The 25,950-nt window shown below is 39.3% G+C and overlaps 1 protein-coding gene across 2 annotated transcripts; it reads left to right on the forward strand.

Moving 5' to 3' along the window:
• LOC137016980 (uncharacterized) lies at positions 1 to 25,950 on the forward strand. Of its 2 annotated transcripts, XM_067380840.1 has the most exons (13): positions 1 to 130; positions 11,752 to 12,078; positions 12,176 to 12,517; positions 12,600 to 12,659; positions 16,767 to 16,811; positions 17,292 to 17,348; positions 17,439 to 17,474; positions 17,576 to 17,620; positions 17,767 to 17,844; positions 18,048 to 18,076; positions 18,460 to 18,513; positions 24,988 to 25,059; positions 25,201 to 25,950. In XM_067380840.1, exons 1-13 carry the CDS (start codon positions 70 to 72, stop codon positions 25,318 to 25,320), a joined length of 1,326 nt encoding a protein of 441 aa, XP_067236941.1. In that variant the 5' UTR covers positions 1 to 69; the 3' UTR covers positions 25,321 to 25,950. The 2 variants fall into 2 exon arrangements, with proteins under 2 accessions (XP_067236941.1, XP_067236942.1); XM_067380841.1 differs by lacking the exon at positions 12,600 to 12,659.

Below are 25,950 nucleotides of genomic sequence, written 5' to 3' on the forward strand. Positions count from 1 at the left end.
ACCAGCCCTTCCTGTCTGAAGAAAGAGCTGTAACTATATAATGAAGAGAAAGACTGACAGAAACAGAAAATGGCTGATCAGTGTGATCTGTGTCTGCTGGGACTGATCATTCTCTCTTCACTTCTCACAGGTAAAGAAATCTGGATTTTCTCTAAAGACATTTAGTGGAATTAGTCTGGAAAGAGTTGATTTGAACATGCTCAGTTTATTCTTCCACACATTCACGTTGTGATCTCAGAGTTGTGTATTGATACATACAGATCATACTGTATTATTCCTGATACTGGACATAGAGTCACTCAAACATCTGATGATCAACAATTATCTTCATATTCAGAGATTTCAACAGCTACATGATCAAGACAAACACTTTATTCTGGAGACTGTGATGATTGTGTTCATGAGGGAAAATGACGGTATTTGAATCATCTGCTTTTTATGCTGATATAGTCTATGTAAACACAGAAATTCAGTGTGAAACAGTCCTCAATAACCAGTAGAATTAAAAGCTTGAGATAATAAAAGAGTTTTAACACTAGATGTAGTTGGATCCGCTCTAACATGTGAGGGTAAAAGATCTCACAGTCTAGATGAAGCTACAGAGAAGATCCGTCACCCCTGAGTTTAAACAATTAAAGCAGCTGATCAGAGGAACTAAGAGATCTAGTAGATGTCTGCTGTTTTAAAGGTCTGTGAGGTAAGGTGGTGCCAACCCATTTAAAGACTTGAGAACAAACAACAGAAGCTTCAATTCTATTCAGAAACGCACTGGTGACCAATGAAGAGAAGATAAAATCAGGGTAAAATGCTCTTGTTTTCACGTCCCTGTCAGCATCAAGCAGCTGCAAACGTGACAACGCTGTCTGATTAACTCCTCTATACAGAGAATTACAATCATCAAGACTTGAAGAAATAAAGACATGAATGACTTTCTCAAGCTCCTTAAAAGAGAGAAACATCTTGACTTTATCCAGAAGTCTCCAGTGGAAAAAGCTGGATTTGACAACAGCATTTATTTGCTTATCAAATTTAAAAGCTTTGTCAAATAAAACACTCAGATTCTTCACCATCGTTTTATTAATCTTGGTCCTCTGGTCTCGTGTAACCAGTCAGTCCAAATGTAATAATCTAAAATTTAAAGACATCCAGCCTTTTATGTAAAATATAAAGTGAGAATTTCTGCTCTGCTTTTAACCCATCCACACACAGCAGTATTAAACACACACAAACACACACACACACACACACACACACACACACATTTATAATATGATTATTACTATTATAATAAAATAATTTGAATTATTACGTTTATTTTAACTTCTTCAGGGCTGGGCCATTTACTAGGCTGCACTAAAGTCTGGCATCTTCTCCTATAAAGCCAGCAATTTCCTGTATCATAATGTAAGATGTTTTTAACAAACCAAACCAATTGGAAATCATGTGCAACTTAAGTTATATTGAAAAGAAAGAGTAATTCTGCCTCTCCCACTGATGTAAAATTGCTGTGTAGCAGCTAAACTGTAACTACTAGGTTTCACTCAAAGCTTCTTGTTATTAGCCAGCTAATAACTACAACCACATCCACAAAAATTGTAATTTAGACAAAAGGTTAGCTGTCATTAAATCGTTATTGGTGTCAGTAAAACCTATATAGGCTAACTGAACAGCTCGATTGTGGTCTCAGCCTTGATAACTTTCAAATAGCCGTGATACACAACTATGCTGCAAGATTAAGTCGTTTTTCGAAAAGAAAAGCTGCAATTTCAACATGTTCAAGCATGCAGAATTATAGCCACATTAATAACGTTTGTAAGAAACCAAACCATTTGTAAATCTGTCAAGATTTCAGCGAGATAAGAGCATTTGTGTTCGTGCAGATCACTCACCTTACATCAGGTACCACAGAGTCCGCCAGAAAGCTTGCCTGTGACAAGATGGCCACCTGTGATGATGTTAGAGACTCCGCCGTAAGACATCTAGCCTTTATTATGTATATCTATGGTCCAAATTCCCACACTTGTGGTCTCGGCCAGTTGAGTGCTCGTGCACGCAACAGGAAGTAAGTGAGCAAGACTGTCCCATGTCTTAAAAATGCCCAAGTGCAGTGCCCTTAATGCACACTAAACCCACACAATCCTGAACACCGCGAAATACGTCATATAAGTAGACAAGTGGTCAAGTGCAAAGACCGCAAGGGTGGGTATTTGGACAAGGCTATTGTTTAGTATACTTTGAAAGATCCGGGCGCGGAAAGTGAAGTATACCGGGGGCTTTATAGCCAACCCAGAGCGACTTCGGTAAAGTTGGTTTTATATTCGCACATTCAGACTTCTGATAAATTCAGACTTTCGAATAAATGTGCAATAAATTAATGTTTGCGAATTTTAAGCAGCGGCATGATATTGACAACCAACGATTGTCAACTTACAACATTTTTCACAGTCGATCAAAATAGGCAAGTATTGTTTTAATGGCATATTTACTTGTGAATGTCCACTGAATGTCCAATGTAGTGTGATTAACAAGACTATTGAATACGGATGTCCGAATGTGCAAATATAAAACCTACTTTACCGAAGTCCCAGAGCGTTATGAATGAATGAATGGGCCGCAGGAGCACAGGAGCAGAGCTTACCCTTGGGAGAAGAGAGTGGACCAAATTAACACAGAGAGAAAAATATACACCACACTAAATGATGATGATAATAATAATAATAATAATAATAATAATAATAATAATAATAAATATAGCTGCAAGCAGCAATTACGGGGCCAAGCACAAAAACGGCACAAGAAGCCAGCCAACATGGCCGTGAGCATCAGACCAACAGCAGCAGTGAGCAATTAGAAAAAAAAGTTATTAGCATTTTTGTCAAGTTTGTTATAACTTTTGAGCACGAGGTGGCGCTGGTCCGAAACTTCTCAGGCTGCTTCAGGGCATTGTCCTGATGACCCATACCAAATTAATGAATTTTGGTCAAACCCATCAGAAGTTATAAGCAAAAATAGCCATTTTTCATATCTCCACTCCAGTAGGTGGCGCTGCGCCGAAACACTGTATGATGCCTCAGGTCATGCTTGTGATGACACGTACCAAGTTTGGTCTGAATATGTCAAAGCATTGTAGAGATACAGCTTCAAGAGTAATTTTTGCATCATCTCTCAAATTCTTTGCTCCGGTATACGAAAACGGTTTGACTTATCAACTTGAAATCCATAACTTTTTGTCGGCATGGTCTGAAGATGATACGGTTCAATTTTGGTGAAAATCGGAGCAAAGGTCTAGGAGGAGTTTGAAAAAGTAGGTTTTTAAAGAAAAACAATATGGCGGACAGGAAGTTCAGCTGAATATGGCAAATTTGATATCTATGTTCTCAGCATGACCCAAGGAATCTATTGAGACCAGTTTCATTACAATCGGTAGATATTATCAAAAGTTATTAGCATTTTTGTCAATTTTGTTATAACTTTTGACCACAAGGTGGTGCTGGTCCGAAACTTCTCAGGCTCCTTCAGGGCATTGTCCTGATGAACCATACCAAATTTATGAATTTTGGTCAAACCCATCAGAAGTTATAAGCAAAAACAGCCATTTTTCATATCTCCACTCCAGTAGGTGGCGCTGTGCTGAAACATTGTATGATGCCTCAGGTCATGCTTGTGATGACACATACCAAGTTTGGTCTGAATATGATAAAGCATTGCAGAGATACAGCTTCAAGAGTCATTTTTGCATCATGCCTCAAATTCGTTGCTCTGGTATACGAAAACGGTTTGACTTATCGACTTGAAATCCATAACTTTTTGTCAGCATGGTCTGAAGATGATACGGTTCGATTTTGGTGAAAATCGGAGCAACGGTCTAGGAGGAGTTCGAAAAAGTAGGTTTTTAAAGAAAAACAATATGGCGGACAGGAAGTTCAGCTGACTATGGAAAGTTTGATATCTATGTTCTCAGCATGACCCAAGGAATCTACTGAAAACAGTTTCATTACAATCGGTTAATATAGTCAAAAGTTATTAGCATTTTTGTAAATTGTTATAACTTTTGACCACAAGGTGGCGCTGGTCCTAAACTTGGTATGCTCCTTCAGGGCATTGTGCTGATGACCCATACCGAGTTTCATAACGATACGCTAATGCGTTCGTAAAATACAGCATTTTAGCACCAAATTTAAAATGGCCGACGGCCAAAATGTCCAATATGGGAAAATTGGATATCATTCGACTCGGCATGATTCCCCGAATTCAATTCATGATTTTTGGCCAAACCCATCAGAAGTTATAAGTAAAAATAGCCATTTTTCATATCTCCGCACCACTAGGTGGCGCTGCGCCGAAACGCTGCATGTTGCCTCAGGTCATGCTTGTGATGACAGTTACCAAGTTTGGTCTGAATACGATAAAGCGTTGCGGAGATACAGCCTTATGTCTATTTTCGCAAGCACTACGTACAATTCGTTTGCGTGTTTTTTCGAAAACGGTTTGAGAAATCAACTTGAATTCCATAACATTTTGTCGGCATGGTCTGAAGATGATCTGGTTCAATTTTCGTGAAAATTGGAGTAACGGCCTAGGAGGAGTTCGAAAAAGTACGTTTTTCAGAAAATTCAAAATGGCGGAAAAATTTTCATGACGGAAAATGACGTCATATGGTGCAATCGATTCGTCTTGACCCAAGGAATCAGAGGAAAAAAGAATTTTGTTTCTAGCCCTTATGGTTCAAAAGTTATTAACATAAACATAAGTGCAACTTTGGACAGCTGATGGCGCTAGAGGGATTGAGTTAGAGACTCCAAATTTGCTATGGACAAAGGTCAGACTGTCCTCTAACTGTGTGCCAAATTTCACAACTTTCCCGCAAGCGGTTCTATGGGCTGCCATAGACTTCAAGAGCGGAAGAAGAAGCGGAAGAATAATAATAAGCGTACGGAACGCCAACAATAACAATAGGTGCCTAAGCACCTTCGGTGCTTGGCCCCTAAATACAAAGGCTTGGGCCGTAACACAAGGAACGCTCAGCTCCTGCAAAATACAAAAAGAGAAGGAAAAAATTCAATTCAATTCAATTCAAATTTATTTGTATAGCGCTTTTCACGATACATATCATTTCAAAGCAGCTTTACAGAAAATGGATGTCAACATTACAATTTAAAGAATGTAGTTAGCAAATAATATACTTTAGGTAATTAATTACAATCACTGTTAGCAGTTTAACTGAAGGTAGAAGTAATGAGCTCCTGGAAAATGAATTACATTAACAATAAATTAGGATATAGAGATTGTGAAATGTGAATGTTGATCTAGATGATTGCGTCTCCTGAAGTCCTCGCAGGAGCTGGCGCCGTCTCTTCACAGGTGATGGTCATCTGAGGTCTTCTTAAGAGGCTGGATCCAAACTGAAGCTGATGTACTCTCTAGTCACCTCAGGGCGGGTGTCCCGAGGTAAAACAGAAAAGCAAAAGGAGAACAATTAGCGTAGCTGCTGTTCATAACTTTAAGCAAAGATAGTCATGTGCAGTTGATCTGGTATGAGATGCGTTATGTGAATGCTTGGCTAAAGAGATGCGCCTTTAATCTAGATTTAAACTGGGTGAGCGAGTCTGAGCCCCGAACATTATCAGGAAGGCTATTCCAGATTTTAGGAGCCAAATGTGAAAACGCTCTCCCTCCTATAGTGGACTTAGCTATCCCAAGTACAACCAGAAGTCCAGAGTTTTGTGATCTTAAAGAGCGTGAAGGATTGTAGGGCGATAGAAGATCGGTTAAGTACACAGGAGCTAAACCATTTAGAGCCTTATAGGTCATTAGCAATACTTTATAATCGATACGGAACTTAATGGGTAACCAGTGTAGAGATGATAAAATTGGTGTTATATGATCATATTTTCTTGACCTGGTAAGAACTCTAGCAGCTGCATTTTGTACTAACTGTAGCTTGTTTATTGAGGAAGCAGGACAACCAGCTAATAATGCATTACAGTAATCTAGTCGAGACGTCATGAAAGCATGAACTAACTTTTCTGCATCAGAAACAGATAACATATTCCGTATTTTAGCAATGTTTCTGAGGTGAAAGAAGGCTGTTTTTGTAACATATGAAATATGATTTTCGAAGGACAAGTTGCTGTCTAATATAACACCTAGGTCTTTAATTGTCGAGTATGGAGTAACAGTACATCCTTCTAAATGCAGATTGTAGTCTGAGAGATTCTGTGTACAGGTTTTTGGCCCAATAAGTAATACTTCAGTCTTATCTGAATTTAATAGAAGAAAATTACTAGTCATCCAATGTTTTACTTCTTTAACACTCTGTCAGTTTGGATAATTTAGAGATTTCATCTGGTCGTGATGATATATATAACTGAGTATCATCGGCATAGCAGTGGAAACTAATCCCATGTTTTCTTATAATATTGCCGAGTGGCAGCATGTAGATTGAAAATAGCAGAGGTCCTAACACAGATCCTTGCGGCACTCCATAGTTTACTATCGTTATCTTAGATTTTTCCCCGTTTATATAAACAAAATTGTGACGGTCTGATAGGTACGACTTAAACCACCGTAATGCCTGTCCCTGAATACCAGTGTAATTTTGTAGTCGATCTAGGAGTATTTTATGATCTATAGTGTCAAACGCAGCACTGAGATCAAGTAACACTAGTATTGAGACACAGCCTTGGTCAGAAGCTAGAAGCAAGTCGTTTGTAATTTTAGCGAGCGCAGTTTCTGTGCTATGATGAGATCTGAATCCTGACTGAAATTTTTCATAGATAGAGTTTTTTTGTAAGAAGGAGCACAGTTGGACCAACACCACTTTTTCTAGTATTTTAGACATAAATGGAAGATTTGAAATGGGTCTGTAATTTGCTAATGGATCTAATTGTGGTTTCTTAATGAGAGGCTTAATAACTGCTAGCTTGAACGGTCGTGGGACGTGACCTAGAGATAAAGACGAGTTGATAATATTGAGAAGAGGCTCTTCTGCTACAGGTAACAGTTCTTTCAGTAGTTTAGTGGGTATTGGATCTAATAAACATGTTGTTGGTTTAGACGCAGTGATAAGTTTATTTAGCTCTTCCTGTCCTATAGTTGTAAAGCGCTGCAGCTGTTCTTGAGGGGCGATAATTGAGGCTGAATCATAAAACTCTGTCAAAGGTTGTACATTTACAATTTTATTTCTGATACTTTCGATTTTTTCATTAAAGAAATTCATAAAGTCATCACTACTAAACTGTAATGAAACATTTTGTTCTGGTGATATCTGTTTATTTGTTAATCTAGCTACTGTACTAAATAAGAACCGTGGATTGTTTTGGTTATTCTCTATAAGTTTGCGAAGATGCTCAGCCCTGGCTGCTTTTAGAGTCTTTCTATAGCGGGATGAACTGTCTTTCCATGCGATTCTGAAGACCTCTAAACGAGTTTGTCTCCATTTGCGTTCTAGATTACGAGTTTCTCTTTTGATAGCGCGAGTAATACTGTTGTACCAAGGAACAGTATTTTTCTCTCTAACCTTTTTTAATCTCATCGGTGCAACAGTATCTAATGTACTAGTAAAAATGGTGCACATACTGCTAGTCATTTCCTCAAGATCATTTGTGTGTTTGCGTACGATGAGCAGCTGAGACAGATCAGGCAGATTATTTGTGAATTTATCTATAGTTGTCGGGAGAATTGTTCTGCCTAGTCGATATCGTGGCGCAATTTGACAAATATCATCAGTATGCAGTACGCATGTTACAAGGTAGTGATCAGAGACGTCATCACTTTGCGGTAGAATTTCTATATCGGTTGGATTTATTCCATGTGATATAATTAAAACTAGTGTATGATTAAAATGGTGAGTGGGTCCAGTGACGTTTTGTTCGACCCCAAATGAGTTTAGTAAATCTGTAAACGCAGCCCCTAACGTATCATTTGTATTGTCTACATGAATGTTAAAATCTCCAACAATCAGTGCTTTATCGACGTTGACCAATAGATCTGAGAGAAAGTCTGCAAACTCTTTTAGGAAATCAGCATAAGGCCCTGGAGGTCTATAAACGGTAGCCAAAGCAAGAGATAGTAGCGACTTTTTACTTATATCTGAGAGTGTAACATTTAGCATAAGAATTTCAAATGAATTAAACCTGTAGTTTGTTCTCTGAGTAACATTAAGTATCTCTCTATAGATTGTTGCTACACCACCGCCACGGCCAATCAGGCGGCATTTATTTTTATAACGGTAGCCAGGTGGACAAGACTCATTAAGACCAAAATAATCATTTGCTTTAAGCCATGTTTCAGTAAGGCAGATTACATCAAGACTATTATCCGTGATGATTTCATTTATGATAACTGCCTTCGGTGTCAGCGATCTAATGTTTAGTAGCCCTAGTTTTAGAGATTGTTTTTGTTCAGTAATTTTACAAAAATCTGGTTTGATCACGATTAGGTTTTTTCTAGATCCTTTATTTTTATTGTTAAACCTCACTATTCGGGGAATAGACACAGTTTCTATAGACTGTACTACACTCACATTTCTATCAATGAAGTGGGCAGAACACAGGCTGTGATTTGAGGTTTGACTTACTAGTCATATGGTGCGAAGCGTCTTGGAGATGTTCTCTGACAGAAGATCAGCTCCGATGCTGCTGGGGTGCAGGCCATCAGCACGGAAAAGCCTAGGACGCTCCCAGAAAAGATTCCAATTATTTACAAAGAGCAGCTTCTGTTCATTACACCAAGACATCAACCATTCATTTAAAGCAAATAATCTACTGAACCTTTCATGTCCTCGTCGGTACGTCGGAAGCGGTCCGGACACGATGATCTTCGTCGCGGGCGATGTGGCTCGTACCGTCTCGATCAGGCTTCTGAAGTCCTGCTTCAGCACCTCCGTCTGCCGCAGCCTGGTGTCGTTCACCCCCGCGTGCAGCACTACAGCTCCGATGGTCTCAGCACCGTTGAGGATCGCGGGAATCTGCGCAGAGACATCGAGAACACGAGCACCAGGAAAACAGTGACTGCGCACCTTACCTTTGGCTGTGGTAGCGTGGACGTGGCGGACGATGGAGTCTCCGATGACCACGGCGTCGCGTTCTGCCTCGCGAAGAGGGGAGAAGCGGTTCCGTGTTGAGACGTCGAAGACCAGGGGCGGCGGAGGAGAGGTCCTGGTCCGAGGCCTGGCTCGCGTCTTCCGCTGCTGAAGCACCCAAGGTCCCTGGTGAGACGGTGCCGGAGTGAACGAGGGCTGGGATGAACGCGTTCTTGGTGCTCGGGCCCTGTGCAGAGAAACACACGGCGTAGAGGAGGCAGGAGTGTTAATATCGCGCTGCAAACTTACCGAGGGTTGGTGAGCGTCAGCGCGAGAAGTTTCCAGCGCTGTCTGCCGCTCGCGTAGCTCGGCCTGCTTCTCGAGAAGGATCCGGTTCTGCCGCTCTGCCGCTTTTTATATAAAATAATGTTGGGGATGTGTTCCCCCACCGAAAAAGAAAGAGTGATAGATTATAAGTTAGATTTTACGAGGCAAAAACAAACAATTAGGAATCAGCTCGACGGAGCTCTGGCTCAAACAACGCGGCAGCAACAAACAGGACGTGACGTATCTTAAAAATCACTTAAGAAGACGAACAGACCGAACCAACATAAATAAACAAACAGACAGAATCAATGTACTAAACAAATATAAACAAAACCAAGAAAACTTGCAATACTCAAATGAACTATAACAGTGATGATGATGATGATGATAACAATGAATGTTCCTTCACCACAACATACGAGTCAATGTCCATGAAAACCAATGTCCAAGAACGCCATCCAAAAGTTTCCCAGTGAAACCTGTACTCCTCAGTCCACGCCAGGAAGAAAGTCTCTTAATTCCCAAGTGGCAAAATCCAGTTTAAAGATTCACTGCAGTTGAATCAACTCATAGCCTCTAATCCCACTTTAGTGTCATCTTTCTGTCATGGGTCAAAAACAACAGGCATGCATACAAACAAAAAGATAAATCCCACAGAATGTGGAGTCTTTGGTTTCTCAATCAGGACCAGTGATTGTTTGGAGCCATAAACCATGCCTAGTCCCTCCATTACGAATCTGACTTCTTCTACTCTTTACACTCATTTTATACCTGAGAATATAGCTCCTTGTTGCCCCCTGATGGAGGGTAGTACAATTACAAAAAACACATGTTAAAAGGTTTATGACTGTTACAGCACAAAATAAGTTTACAAATAAAAATACAAATTAAAGACAAAACAAACGACGTATACCGTCACAACAACAAAGATCACACAAACTCAGAACTGATCACGGCTCAAGATTTCAATATAACCAAGATCACAAATACCGCATAGCGCTAATCACTCCAATTAATAGTGACTGTTATCACACAGTCAAAATCACAAAACTGAGGGATGGTTACAGTAATACAAAAGATAAATCAATACAAATAACAAAAATAAACAAATTAACTCAAACGAAAACTAATATGACCACAAAAGAAACAAAAAGAAAACAAATGTCAGGCCCACTTAGCCACTGGACCGGAAGTGTCGACGACCCAAAGCAGCAGCGCGGCCCAGAGCGAGAGTTGGAGACACACACACACACACACACACACACACAGCCGACGTCACACTCTGCAGTCCACAGCAGTGAAAGAAAAGGGGCGAGCTTCCGACCAAAACACACTCCAGGGAACATGAACAACAGATTTATATACAAAAGCAGAGCTGTACCTCATTGGCCATGTATGTCATGATGGTGACTTTCCGGACACGTCACAAACATCACTACACACACATATTTCACCTGTTTATATGGTCGCCAGCAGTGAAGCATGTGAAAACCAAATAGAAAGTCATAAAACTTTTCTGCATCCCTTTCCTGTATGCTGTCAGCTGTCTGTCACACATCCACTAGCCATGTAACGACGCTCGGCTCATTGTTTGGATTTGGGATACTTTTACTTGTTGTGTGATGATGCTACTTTTGGGATGGTTTTGTTGTGCAGATCTGGCAACCCTGTACCTCAGTTAGACCTTCCTCCACTTCAAAGGTCCAGCCCTTTCATGCACAGATCCTGAATTGGGACACAGCTTGTGTATATATACAGCCTTCCTAATGCTGTAGGTGGGTATTTGACCCAGAAAGGCAAAAAGGTTTTGACCGCAACAGCGCGAAAGTGATGAACGCATGTGAGACTTCCTTTTAAAGTAGGCCTATGTATTGGATACTAAATTGGACATTATACACGGTGGTGTTTTGTGATAAACTGTGTATGGTGATGCAAAGGAAGAATGGTCTTCTCAACGTAAACAACGTAACATCAAAGCAAGAAAATTAGTCAACCTAATTACTCCGTGATCAAACAACTCAGCTTAAATGATCAGATTTAGCTCCTACAGTGTAAGAGAGCTGAAGAGAGCGCTGTTCATTCACTCCCACACCTACATTACTGCTGTACTGAGACTCGAACCCACGACCTTCAGGTTACAAGACTCTCTAACCATTAGAGGCCAGATTTACTGAACAGGGTCTGAAAGGGAAACTCCTATAAATGCATTATTCAATAAGCTCCGCTGCAATGATAACTGTGTCCACACCTTTTCAGTGCTAATTTCTCACTGTGTGTCTTTAGTAAATCCTGACAGGAGATTTTTAACACCGAAAGAGTTTGTGCTGGAGCAAGCTGTTATAAATCTGACCACAACTGCCCCTAATATAATATAATGATCAGTCAATTATACTGTGTTTCAGGATCCAGTGGAGTGAATGAAACTCGTGTGTTCATCAGTTCTGGTGAAAATGTCCGTCTGTCCTGTAATAATGCTCTTTCTGACTGCAAATCAACTACATGGATCTACAGCAGACATTCAGAGACAGTTTCACTGATTGAATTAGGGATAAAGAAGAAAGACACAGAGAGACATGAGAGACTGAGTCTGGGGTCTGACTGCTCTCTGAACATCAAGAACATCACAGAAGAAGATTATGGATCTTACATCTGCCAAAAATGGACAGGTGCAGAAGGACAACAACAAAAACAAGGAACTGATGAACGTGTTTATCTGAATGTTCTTCATGGTGAGTTTATGATCATGTGATCAATTTAAAAAGAGCAGATTCTCCCTTTAAACTCACATGATGATTGAAGAGTCTGTGATTTGTGTCTTGTGTTCAGTTTCAGTGTCTCCATCATCATCATCATCATCATCATCATCATCCTCACAGACTGAGATCAGTCCAGGTCGCTCTGTGACTCTCTCCTGTCAGTTGTATTCATATTCTGGATTCTCCTGTAATTATTGGGTTCGTTCTGAGGGTCTTCATCTGTTGTGGGTGAATCAGGCTGGTGTTGATCTGACGACAGACTCCAGATATCAGATATTATTCTCATCAGATCACTGTAACATCACTCTGACTACAACACTCCTGAATGAAGATGACAACAGAGAGTGGAGATGTCAGCTTACTCTCAGAAATCAACTCCAGACCTCAGTCAGATACACTGTCAAGTATTCAGGTGAGAAACAACTATTACTACTGTAAAATATGATGTTAATGTCCTACAGATGAACATCTGAACATTCATCTTCTGATTCCAGTCAGCAGCTCAAACTCTGAGAAGAAATCAAGCCAAACTACAGCAGCAGCTCCTACACAAGGTTCATGATCACATGATCACTGTCACACATCATCAGTCTCTCACTTCACTGGTTCACACTGGCTTTAATTCATCCATCCTTTCATTTGTACAGAGAATCAGAAGTCATTAAATACTCCAAACTCTGAGAGGACAGCAGCTGTATTTACTAAACTGTTTATTCATGTCTTTCTTATTTCTATTCTAACAGGAAGTCAGCTTGAGATAGAAATATGAAATAATGATCTGAATTTGAATTGGGTAAATTTGAATTATTGACCAGTCATTTAACAGAATAGAATATTAAGTGCCATTTTATACAGATTTGAATTTTTAAAATTTGAATACTGGACATTTGATATTTAACAAAATTGATTTTTTTTTTTTATGGCATAATTTTCTACATATGTATTTTCACACAGCTTATTTTTTGTTCTGAATTCTTAGACTGCAAAATTAAAAAACAAAATAAATAAATAAATACAGCTTCAAGTTTTCAACATTAATAACAAATTTAACATTTTAAAACACCAAATTCAATTTTCTAAAATTCTAAACGCAGAAATTCAGATCGCACTGAAAGTAGGTCAGAGGTCCATCTTCCTGTTTCCACAGGGAAGAGTAGAGGATCTTGGAAAAGTCGAACGCTGCATTTTGGCCAATTACAGAGCAGCAATAATTCTCAGCATGTGACACTTTCATCTCTGGGGGTTTCTGCTACAATATTTGTTTTAGTATAAAGTATATTTAGTATGGAAGTGATTAGCATGCGTAACAGTCACACATCAAGTCAAGTCACCTTTATTTATAGCGCTTTTAATAATGCAGATTGTGTCAAAGCAGCTTTACAGTGATAACTGGTATATAATGTTGGCTGCACAGCAGCTCCAGAAGAAAATGGTGTCATTGTCCAGCTTAATTACTTAAATACTGATTCATTCCAATGTAAGAATAGTTATTAATTTAGTTAATTTATCTATATCAGCACTACAGTAAACAGTGATGTCATCATCTAGCTCAGTTCACACATAACTCTATAATTACTATATTTCTGCTGCATTCTGTTATCAAAGTTGGATGTTAGGCTATTTCACTGGCATTTTTAGCTCAAGAACATCACAAATGATCATTCAGATGTGTTGAATATAACAGGCGCGATTACATGATTTATTTCCACACAATATCAGGCAAACTGTAGGCTTATTAAGGCACTTAAAGTCTAATTCACACTTCAAAGCTCTCTTAATTGCAACCTCTATCATTGTGTAAACACAAATGGCCTATAACTTGTGGTATAATGTTAAAAAAAAAAAAAAAAAAAAAAAAATTGGGCTATTTTAGTTGTCATTTGTGATTATAGGTAATAGGCCTACTACATATATTATGTAAGGGATAATATATCCAGCCGGTTGTTATCTCATTAATAAACCCAGACAGGGTGAAGACGGCGTGAAGAAGAGGGGTCTTGTATCAGCCTGAAGGGGTGTAATTATTTACATAAGTAAATAATTGATTACACGAAAATTATTGATCCGGAATGTTGATCCGAGTCAATCTGAGTCCGCTTCTGTGGTGAGAGCAGTTGCTTGCGTGGCAAGTTCAAACTAGACAGAAACACATTTAAGAGATACAGTAATAATTATGGGGATAAGATATTGATCTGAGATTAAACTGATTTAAAATTGCATTTGTTTGTCATCTTAATCCATTACAGTGAATAAAACAATAGTCACAAAATGGCAGCAGCTGCGTTTGTATGAACTAACTATAGCGGCATTCATTATCACATTTAAGAGATACAAAGACTAAATGCAAAGCCAAAACCATTTTTTTAAAAGTATAACAAATGGTGTTGGGCTTTCTCTCATTCAGCACTAATCCAAATCTTTCCATATTATTCAAGATGTAGGCTAACATTTGGTTGCTAAAGCTTTACTTAGTAAACAAGTTTTTGAACTTCATTCCTGTTCAGTGTCCTCATAAAATAGCATTCTTCACGTGAGTAAAACTGTGCTTGACATAACAGCACAGTGAGGCGATGGTCACGCTGAACTCAAGCAGTGTCATTATTATAGGCTATATAGAGACTGCTTTTTATTTTGATGAACAGGCTGCAATATCAATTTAACAATTCAACTGATAGCCTGTTGTGTGTGCTGTACAGATGTGAGGCGCCGGCGCGTTCACTTGGATTTTTTCCTTCAACAGCAGTAGACTATAATACTCTGTCATTTAAGTTTATTTTTAACACTTACAAATAAAAACAAAACACTGTGCTTTTGTAAAATAAAGAAAACAAACAGGATGCGTTTTCGATAATTTCCATGAACAGGTTTGTGAAGTGCAAAAATTTACCAGAATTCAGCACAGCCTATACTATACAGTTTTTTTTTTTCTTTTGTTAATCTGATAATTAATTGAAGTAACATAGCCTATGCTTTGTTTAGACCTGTTCCTTTTACAGCACAGCAGGTGCAATGTGACCATGAACAGGCTACCATGGTATTTTTAGGATATAGCACATAGGAGCGTTTGCTAAAGTTGCGGCCCTATCGACAACAGAGCGCTTTTATTTTAATGCATTGTTCCCTTTTATCTGCGTCATGGTTTGGGTTTCGTGTAGCTCAATTGGCAGAGCATTGCAATATACTGTATAACAATATGCAATCATGTGATAATGCAATCGTGGGTTCACATGATCACAGGGAACTCATGTGCTCATGAAGTGTATATGCAGTATATAAATCACTAAGGTGTAGGACTTGGCCTATTTATTAGCTCAATTAATTATAAAGAGGGGTAATTGAGTTACAGGGAATTTTATAATTTATAAATTTAATGTGATCAGGAAGGCCTCAGAACAGATATTCTCTGTTCTTAAGTCACATTACCACTTCTCTTAATGCTGACTAGCTGGAATTAGGAGCTATCCAGTGCCCCTTGGGATTCTGGGGTCAGCGAATGAATCCTTTGTCAAATGAAGCTTTGTTCGATCACGTTGTCATTGGTAAGTTCTGTCGAGCGATGCCCTACAAAGGGTAGGTGTATGGATGGGGTGGGTGTAGTCGTTAATAAAAAATGAGTTTTGCTAAATGGAAATAGGACAAATAAAAAGTCCACACATTGCATTTAAATGAACACACATTTTGATTGGTAACGACAATTGGATTTGTAAATGTTATTTCATGACGACAGACGTAACACGACACTGTCATTATTTTTAATCCAGCTAGAGGGTGCATGACTTTAAAACGTAAATATAAGTCGGAATAAGGTGCTTGAAATACAACCTATAGGGTCAGTTTTTTTGGAGGACAGTCTGTATGTTCAGCATATCTGAATGACGATTTGTGATGTTCTTGAGCAGAAAACGCCAGCGAGTGAAATAGCCTAACATCCAACTTTGATAACAGAATGCAGCAGAAATATGATAATTATATAGTTACGTGTGACTGTTACACATGCTAATCACTTCTAAACTAAATATACTTTTTACTAAAACAAATATCATAGCAGAGACAGACCCCCAGAGATAAAAGTCTCACATGCTGAGAATTATTGCTGCTCTATAATTGGCCAAAATGCAGCGTTCGACTTTTCCGAGATCCTCTACTCTTCCCTGTGGAAACCGGAAGATGGACCTCTGACCTACTTTTAGTACGATCTGAATTTCTGTGTTTAGAATTTTAGAAAATTGAATTTGGTGTTTTGAATTTGTTATTCATGTTGAAAACCTTAATCTGTATTTTTAAGAAATTAATATTTGCAGGCAAAAAAATACGCCATTTAAAAATACATAAGTAGAAAATTATGCCTTAAAATTTCTATTTCAAATGTCCAGGATTCAAGTGTAAAAAATTATAATTCAAATCTATATAAAATGGCCCTATAATATTCAATGCTGTTAAAAGACACTTATTCAAATTTACACAATTCAAATTCAGATCATTTTGTCATATTTCTAGCTCCATAAAAAGCTAATGTAAAGAGTACATATACTAGAATATCGTATATATGTGATTGATAGAATTGAGTTTTTTTCAGCAGATGAAATAAATCAGTCTCAGTTTGTTAAAGAATGTTCTTGATGTTGTGTTCATGCATTCAAATATGATTTTGTTTTTAATAGTTGTACCATCAACTACAGCATCAACACTGACTCCAACCTCTCTAGGTGTGTATGAAGATCATCCTCATTTCAGTGCTTGTTTTCACACTCTGGATCTAAATAAACTCATTGTAGTGAAAAAGACCTCACTGGACATCAGTATTAATATGACTCCCAGAGATAAATGTCTCACATGCTGAGAATTATTGCTGCTTTGTAATTGGCCAAAATGCAGCGTTCGACTTTTCTGAATATTTAATATTTTACAGGCAAAAAATACGTTGTTTGAAAATACATAAGTAGAAAAACTCAAATCTATATAAAATGCACAATTTACACATATTTCTAGCTCAATAAAAAGTTAATGTAAAGATTACATATATTAGAGTATCGTATATATCGTATATATGTGATTGATAGAATTGAGTTTTTTGGGTTTTTTTTGGACTCTGGACTACAGCAGCTGAAATCAATCAGTCTCAGATTGTAAAAGAAATGTCTCGATGTTGTGTTCATACATTTCCATTTTGTTTTTAATCATTTTAGCATCAACTACAATAACAGCACTGATTCCAGATGTCGCATCAAACTCTCTGGATCCAGGTGTGTATGAACATCATCCATATGTTTTCATACTTGAGTTTTTGTCTTGATGTTGTGTTCTTGCATTCAAATATGATTTTGTTTTTACAGCAACTACATCAACAACACAGATTCCAGCCTCTCCAGGTGTGTATGAAGATCATCCTCATTTCAGTGCTTGTTTTCACACTCGAGTTTTTGTCTTGATGTTGTGTTTGTGCATTCAAATATGATTTTGTTTTTAATAGTTGTACCATCAACTACAGCATCAACACTGACTCCAACCTCTCTAGGTGTGTATGAAGATCATCCTCATTTCAGTGCTTGTTTTCACACTCTGGAGTTTTTCTAGAATCAGGATCTAAATGAACTCATTGTAGTGAAAATGAGCTCAGTGGACATCAGTATTAATATGACTGTAATATCGTCTCTCTCTCAGTGATTGTGATTGTTGTCGCTTCATTCGCTGTTCTCCTTCCTGCTCTTATTCTCTGGATGATTCGCAGAAAAAGAGACGGTGAGTTTTTACAGTTTCTCATATATTATAACAGACAAAAAGTCCAAATCATCTGATGAAATAAACGTGTAATTTAGACAGAATTCCTCTCAGACAGAGTTTAATGTTTCTATTCTACAGCACTAGAATTCTTCTAAAATCAGTTTAATTGGAGACTGTATTATGTGTTTGATCATCAATATTCTCTTGACATTATGTTTCAGATAACAGAAGAGGAACTGATGACTCTGAGGTGAGTATTGTAGGTCGATCCATGAGTTATTAGTGTTTATAAGCTCTGATCCTGAAATATGACACTCGTATTAGTCAGATTATATAATGACAGGTTAGTGTATTTGAACTGTTTCTGCTCTAAAACTCACAGATCAGAATAAATATGATGAACCAACGACACAATCAACATTTACATTCATCTACTGCCAGTGAACAATATGATTCATCTTCAATAATCTGTGTATATTTGTGTGTATTTGACACTGTGGTGATTTTCCTGTAACATCATTCATGTCACATGGATCTGTCATCATAACGTCATTGTGGAAACTTGGCATCAATAAACCACACAAGAGAGGAGAATGCAGGAGAGGATTTTACTAATAACTGCTCTTTTTACAGGATCATCAAACACGACCTGTCTATCCAACAGGACAGAACACTCTTCCTCAACAGGTAAATTCACACTCAACATAAGCACACACACCCCCTAGAGGACACAACTGGAACTGCCAGAATTGAACTCAGTCTACTTCAGTCATGTCTGAATAATAGATTTAATCAAAACTTGTAGATGAAGCTGTCACATGATGCTCGTTTTACACATATTTTACATGAAACATTTGCAGCACCTGTGTAAAATCAGCCTGGTCTCATTATTAACATGTACATATTAATACGTAACTTTCAAAGACACAAAACATCTCAGGTTACGCATGTAACCATGGTTCCCTGAGAACAGGGAACGAGAAATTGCGTCCTAGAATGCTAATGGGGAATGCCCTCATGTGACAGGTGTCTGAAGTGAAAATGGCATCACACCAATCATATTGGCTGGTGACAGCCTATGACGTCATACTAGCAGGGAGACGCAATGTCTCATTCCCTGTTCTCAGGAAACCATGATTACATGCGTAACCTGAGACGTTCCCTTTCGAAAGGGAACTCGCACTGCATCCTAGAACTCTAATGGGGAACGAAATACCCACACCGCCATGCTGAGGGGAGTGCATGCCAAACATGGCTGAGAAACTCAAGCAAGAACTCCTTTCGGCCATTGCCTGAGCTAAGAGCCTTAAGGAGGCCTCAAGGGTAAAGGTCTACCAAAGCCTGCTCAGGCTTGGGACTAACTCTTCCAAAGAAGGAGTCCCTTTAATGGAGAATGGCCAGAGTGCCATCAGAACTCCAGCCGGTCACTACCAGGAGGACAAGGGTCCACCTATAATGCCCCCATGGAGGCCGAACCGGCCCAAGTAAGACTAGTCAGGTCTACAACCTGTCTGAATAAACAGGATCTCTAGAAACTTCTACTAAGGAAGAAACCTTGTGCGAAGAACTGCAAAAATGGCAGTATCAACTCACCAGGACAGAGACAGGCATCCCTAGGAGAAGAGCTCAGCAAATAGCCAGAAACCCTGAAGGAGGGGAGCAGACTACTCAACCTAGGATCTACAGAGTGAAGGAAGGCACTCTGGAGGCCGGGTACTCTAACTAGGCCGGTTGTGGGAGGATTAACAGAGACTGGAGTAAAATGGGAGACAGGATGTCCTCCTAACATAACTGGACTAGACGGCCAGAGAGTAACAACAGCCTATCCTAGACCCTCCAATCGGTCTTCGGGAGCTAATTCCAACGACCCCAGGTATAAGGGAAGAACTATCTCAACCGGAACGAGTAAGAACCAAGCCTAGCACATAGCAAGCTGCAAGAGCACCCGAAGTAGGTAAGGATTCCCCTAAGAATCAAAGGAAAACAAACAGCTCAGAAATGGAGGTAACAAAAAGAGAAACCTACATTCTTAAAACCACACCCAAGCAGGCTCCTCAGAGCCAATACTTAAATGTAAGAAAGAAATGCAGGCTTGGGGTACTTGTCTGCATAGCATAGAAAAACAAAGGACCATAGCTTGTTTTTTTAGCAAAAAGGATACCAAGCTCAGGGAGCGGAGGCTTCAGCAAAGGCGTAACCTCAAAGTGAGAGGAAGCCTGCAATGCATATGAACCAACAGGAAAGCTAATAGCAAAAGCTCACTGCTTTGTCACTGAGCCAATGACACCTTAGTTTTAAACAAAGAAACAAAGATAAAGGGGCCCCTGACCAGAAGCAACCCTGATGAGCGGGGAGGCAGAAATGATCGACTAGCAGGAGAGGCCAACCACTTTTATGGCAGACAACACTGCTGAACTAGCCAGAACAAGAGAAGGTCTGCCTTGGTTGGGCCAGAGGCGGCCCCAATGGCGGGCCGACCTCTGCTCATGACATCACTGAAGCTCATTGAAGGCTAAAACCCGAGTATAGAAACCATAACTCGGGCGCCTGCCAACTAGCACCCAGCAGGGCAGTGGCTTTAGCCTAGTGACTCTAACCAGAGGAGGCTGAAAGCAAAAAGCAAACCCCAAGGTGGCCAGAGGCCCAGCACGAGGGAACAAATAGCCCGAAGCTCAACGAGTGGCGGCCCCCACATAGTAAAGAGGGCCAACACACTCAGGTATGTCAAGGCGGCCTGAGAGAAGGCTGACACTACAACCCAGCTGGACTGATGTAACAGCCACTACCAAACAGTCATGAGTGACCAGAGCTCAAGGGAGCGGAGGTTTAAATAATACCACATCACTACACCTAACTTCACTACACCTTCCATCAAGCTCCGGGGCCCCTAAGTTTCACAAAAATAAAAATAAAAAGCCCTGCCAGCCTAAGTAGTGAGCTTAGGTCACAGTAACCCAAAAGAAACTCCCATAGGGGGGCAGTAACCAGCTACAGAGTAGAGGCCAAATGTAAATTGGGCCTGCCATGCCCCAGTGATCTAAAAAATGGCTGTACTCAAACCAAGCACTAAGCCGAGCCCTCAGAAAGAGTTACAAATTGTGAACCAATTCATCATCGGGCCCAGGCTTCAGGCCTGATGTCAGAGCGTTTGCAAGGAAGGAGGGAAGGGTACAGGGGGACAGGAGAAAAAGGAGGAGAGGGAGATGGAAAACTTTCAAGAGAGAGGACACACTCAGCAGCACTCAGCGCGCCGGCTTTGTATTACCTCTCTCAGATCCTGCTTTTTCTTCCTCCTGGACTCGTGCCTCTTCTGAGACTTGCTCCTCTGAGGAGGAGGGGCTCGAGAAGCGACACTGGACCTCTGGCCCTGCCTATGATCCTCAGACCATGACAGTCCAGGTTCCCCTCACCTAAACTTTCCAACCACCGCCTCTGAAAAGCTCAAGGGGCGAGACCAGCGTATCGAGGAGAAAACCCTTCTATTTCTCCCCGATGTCGGCCAGGTTCATCCATAGGTGTCTCTCCGTTGCCACCATTGCCGCTATCGATCGACCAATCGCGGCAGCAGTTTGTTTGGTGGCGCGGAGAGCCAGGTCTCTGATGCGACGCAATTCAGCCACTGCATTAGGGGAAAGCCCCTGGCGCTCCATGAGCTCCACCTGTGAGCCCCATGACTTGAGTCTCCTCTTGGTCTCAGCGCGAGCAGGATCCGAGCTGCCAGGTGCAGATGCCTGTCCCTCTTCCCTCAAGAAGATAGACAGGCGAGAGCGGAGCGTCCGCATCGGCAAATGCTCGCACTAAATGCAAACAGTTCCCTCGAGAACTGAACGTGTGCGCTATTCACCCAGACAGTGAACGCACAAGTCGTGTGTTTCATCAGGTGTCAGATATCTCGGACACGGATCGGCACAACGCTTGAAACATTTCTCAGACATGATGCAAAAAGGTTCCTACCTTACAATGATCACAACAGACAAAATAGTCACTGAAGACGAAAAGAGGATGTCCTGTTTCCTAGGCGCCCTTTTTATACTGTCTGGGCGCGCTAGTATGACGTCATAGGCTGTCGCCAGCCAATATGATTGGTGTGATGCCATTTTCACTTCAGACACCTGTCACACGGGGGCGTTCCCCATTAGCGCTCTAGGACGCAGTGTGAGTTCCCTTTCGAAAGGGAACTACATTTTTATACGTTTGAATAGATGCTGAAATGATAAATATGGACGTATTGGCAGCATTTAAGCGTAGAATTATCACGTTTTTACAGCAAGAAAAAAGCTAAATATTTACGAATCTTTCATGTCATAAAGATATAGGGGAGCGCGGGGCACAAACTAACGCGGGGTTAGTTGTAACACGCATGGTCTATATACTAACACACACGCTAGCATGAAGAAACTTAACATATTTACTAGTTGCCATATCGAGAATATATAGAGAAAAAATTGCGCCAAATATCAAAAAATCTTTGGAAGATATCACTGAACATTTATTTAACAATAGCAAAAGTAAATTTCTTACTTAAGATATTTTTTCATCTATATTTTTTGTTTTTATTTAAAATTAGACAAATCTGATTATATTTTAATCTCCAATCTCTTGTTTAGCAGTTTGGGTAGTTGTTTAATGCTTCACTCACTATCAGAAGACACTAACCAGGTTTAAATTCCAGTTGCACAGATAGAGTTCGTTGTAACACTGCGTTACAGTGTGCCCCCTATTAGAACTATAATATTCTATACAGTTACGATACAACTGGCATAATCAACTTGAATGAATTTCTGTTGATAAACTATGGGGGAAAAAAGTTAATAAAGACCGAGAGGAAGAACCTGAACATCCAGAAAATATTATTTCAAGAAATGTTCAGCATTTTATTGTCTCATCTATTTGTCTCGTGTTCTGCTTTTGTTCAGCTCTGTTTTTTTCTGAATGTCTGGATATGTTTCTTCATCTGTTTGCCTGTATTGTTTTTACCAGTGCTGTATAGCTGTGTTTTACAGAGTGTTTGTTGTCAAACTACACAATTATTTAAATTTGAATGTCTAAAAAATGATATTATTTTATATGAAAAAAAATATATATATTGTCTTTTATTGACAAAATATTTTAGTTTGTCATGTATATATTTTTAATTCAGTCCGATAAAAATTTTAGCTGTCATATTGTCATGTTACAACGTGCCCCATCACATGTTACAATGTGCCTCACCTATGGGGCATGTTGTCACATTTCACTTCCCTGCTTTCGGGGTAAATAAAGAAAAAAGTATACACTGTATTAATGAAACAAACCCATATATTTGTACCAGACATGTGTAAAATTAATGTGGAACAAAAGAAATCCCCTGAACCCTCAGTAGATTTTATCATTTTATAGATAAATGTAAGATCCCTAAACCCCACCCCACACCTAAACATACACATTTTATACATAATATTAAAAGAATAAAACATAATGGACTGAGTAGGATGTATGGATGTGTAGGGAAATGACAATTTTAGTAACAATATAGCATTAAAACGATATTTTGAGCTGCTAATCTTACAGCTGTCCCTAAACCTACCCATAACCATTTCTTAAATCTATTAAATGTTATAAATAAAAGAGACAAACAGACAAACGAGCGTAATTACACAAATAATACCAACAGAATATAAGGGTTAAACAGCTCACTCAAAATATTTTTTAAACTACTCACGTCAGTTATGACCACATCATTGTATATTTTATATTATCAATATGTGAATCCTTTGACCAGGTTACACATGAGACAAGTGGTGGTCTCATTGTCACAAATTAATTTAGATGAGATTAGTTTAGATTAGATATGTCACGGACTTCCAAAGCTTTGGTCATGTTTGGTTTGGTCAAACCGTAGATCTGCTCCCCGATTTGTTAGATATGGTGGAGAAAACATGTCTGACCACCAGATGTCACTAATGCGCACTGTGTTAAATGCTTCGAGTAATGAACCGTTTTTCGGCACAATTTGATGAAAGCCTCAACCGCTTTAGAAAGCCTCGGTTTCCCATCACTAAGTAGGACACTCCGAATGCGACCTTCTTTCACAGGAATTCAAAGGATGCATGAGGCGTATCCAAAGTCCCTTTAAGTCAAGTCATTTCACTCAGCGGCCATCTTTGAAACGCCTCTCATGCATTCAAGTGCAGCTCCTATCTCTCTGAATGGGGAAACATCAAATTCTCCAAAGCTGTTTGCCAAGCTTTCGATTAAATTTCATATTAGCAATCACCAATGAAATCTGACAACAACTGGTCACGTTCGGAGTGTCCTATTTACTTTTCTAAAATGATACAGCATCAATGACATATGCAACCTTCAGATGCAACCTCCGGAGGACGCAGCCTTCAGCTACCTTTCCACTGCACACAACAAACAACAACCGTTGGACCGGATGCCATTCATTTTCAATGGAGAGTAGTACAGGGGCTGCGTGGAGTTCCGATTATATGCAAATGTGGAAATTTCGGATCCGATTTGATATTATTTGAAATAAGATTTCTTCGTTGTGATGTATTCCAATCAAAACTATGAGCGTGAAGCTAGAATTGCCAATATTTAAACACTTTAACATTATTCTGTAAACACTAGTTCTAAAAAATGGTGGTTATTAATAATTGTCAGAAAAAATACATTCTATAATTAAATACATTTTTATGTTGATTAGCTCTATAAAATCTGGTCATGGACCAGCACTTGACCAGCATAAACCAGCTCAAACCAGCATACCAGCTTCAAAACCTGCCTTAACCAGCATATGCTGTTTTTTCAGCAGAGAGATGAATAAACTGTGTTTAATAAATGTGACTAAAAACATGCATTGATATGACAATTTAATACAACAGAATCAAAACATGAATGCCATGATTTTAATATTAATACATGGGATAGGCATTCACACTTGGATACGAAATTAATTTATTGCTGTCAATACATACGTTTTTTTTTTTTTTTTATGCTATAAATACATCAATATTGTACGTATTTGTGAGTATGAAAATGCAAGTAAATGTATGTGTAATAGAACTACGCTTTACATAAAAATACACACATATTCTCTTGAGATCATGTTGTTAAAGTAGTAGTGATGGAACGGCCTTTAATATCTTGGTTTGTCATATTTCCATTGGTGTTTAGGAGCAGACAGATGATCATGTGACTTATTCTGAGGTCACTGCGTACAGTAAAAACCAAGAGCAAAAGAAGAAGGTGAGAAACACTTCCTTGATGTTGTCCAGCTTCTCTCAACATGATAGTTTGTGTTTTCTTCTGAATTTGTGTCATGAATTGAGCTCAAACATCATGCTGTAATAATTGTGTGTTGAAACAATAACTGTGATGTTCATTCAGGTTCGCTGTGATGATAAAGTGACTTATGCTTCCATCAGAGGAGCAAAAGCTGGATCTCAGGAAAACTGCAGTGAACTTTATGCCTCTGTGAACAAGAACCATCACAAATCAGTCAAATAATGACACAAAAACCACATGAGCAGAAGAAGATGAATCTAATAGAACTTTTTTTAATCGGGTATGCTGTCATGTCAAAACTTTGCCTGGTGCATGCATATACTGTAATTGGATTTGTGTATTATAAGCTAAATGCTTGCGTTCACTCTACACACAGTGTTAGATAATCAGTTGCTCACTCTCTTGACACACAGCAACACAGTAAGAAGTATTTCTAATATGTTGGATCTTATATTGAAAGTAGCCTATATTTACCTGTTGAGACATGCCTTCATTATCACCTGTAAGAGCTGGAATTGTGTTGTTTGTGTCAGACGTGACACGCAAAGAGTCGTTTTGCAAAATATGCTGTATTTTTATTCCTCTAGGAGTGCAGCACAAACTGCATAGCCTACGTCACCTTTGAACACGCCACTTTTTTTGAAAATAGGCTAATTTTCAACTCCCCTAGAGTTACACAATTGAGTTTTACCGTTTTCGAATCCATTCAGCCGATCTCCGGGTCTGGCGGTATCACTTTTAGCTTAGCTTAGCATAGTTCATTGAATCTGATTAGAGCGTTAGCATCTCGCAGCTTGCACTAATTATGAGAACAGCCAAAGCTAAATGATGATGTAAGCATTTATCACATGA

The sequence above is a fragment of the Chanodichthys erythropterus genome, chromosome 3, assembly GCF_024489055.1.
Source record: "Chanodichthys erythropterus isolate Z2021 chromosome 3, ASM2448905v1, whole genome shotgun sequence".
Classification (NCBI taxonomy): domain Eukaryota; kingdom Metazoa; phylum Chordata; class Actinopteri; order Cypriniformes; family Xenocyprididae; genus Chanodichthys; species Chanodichthys erythropterus.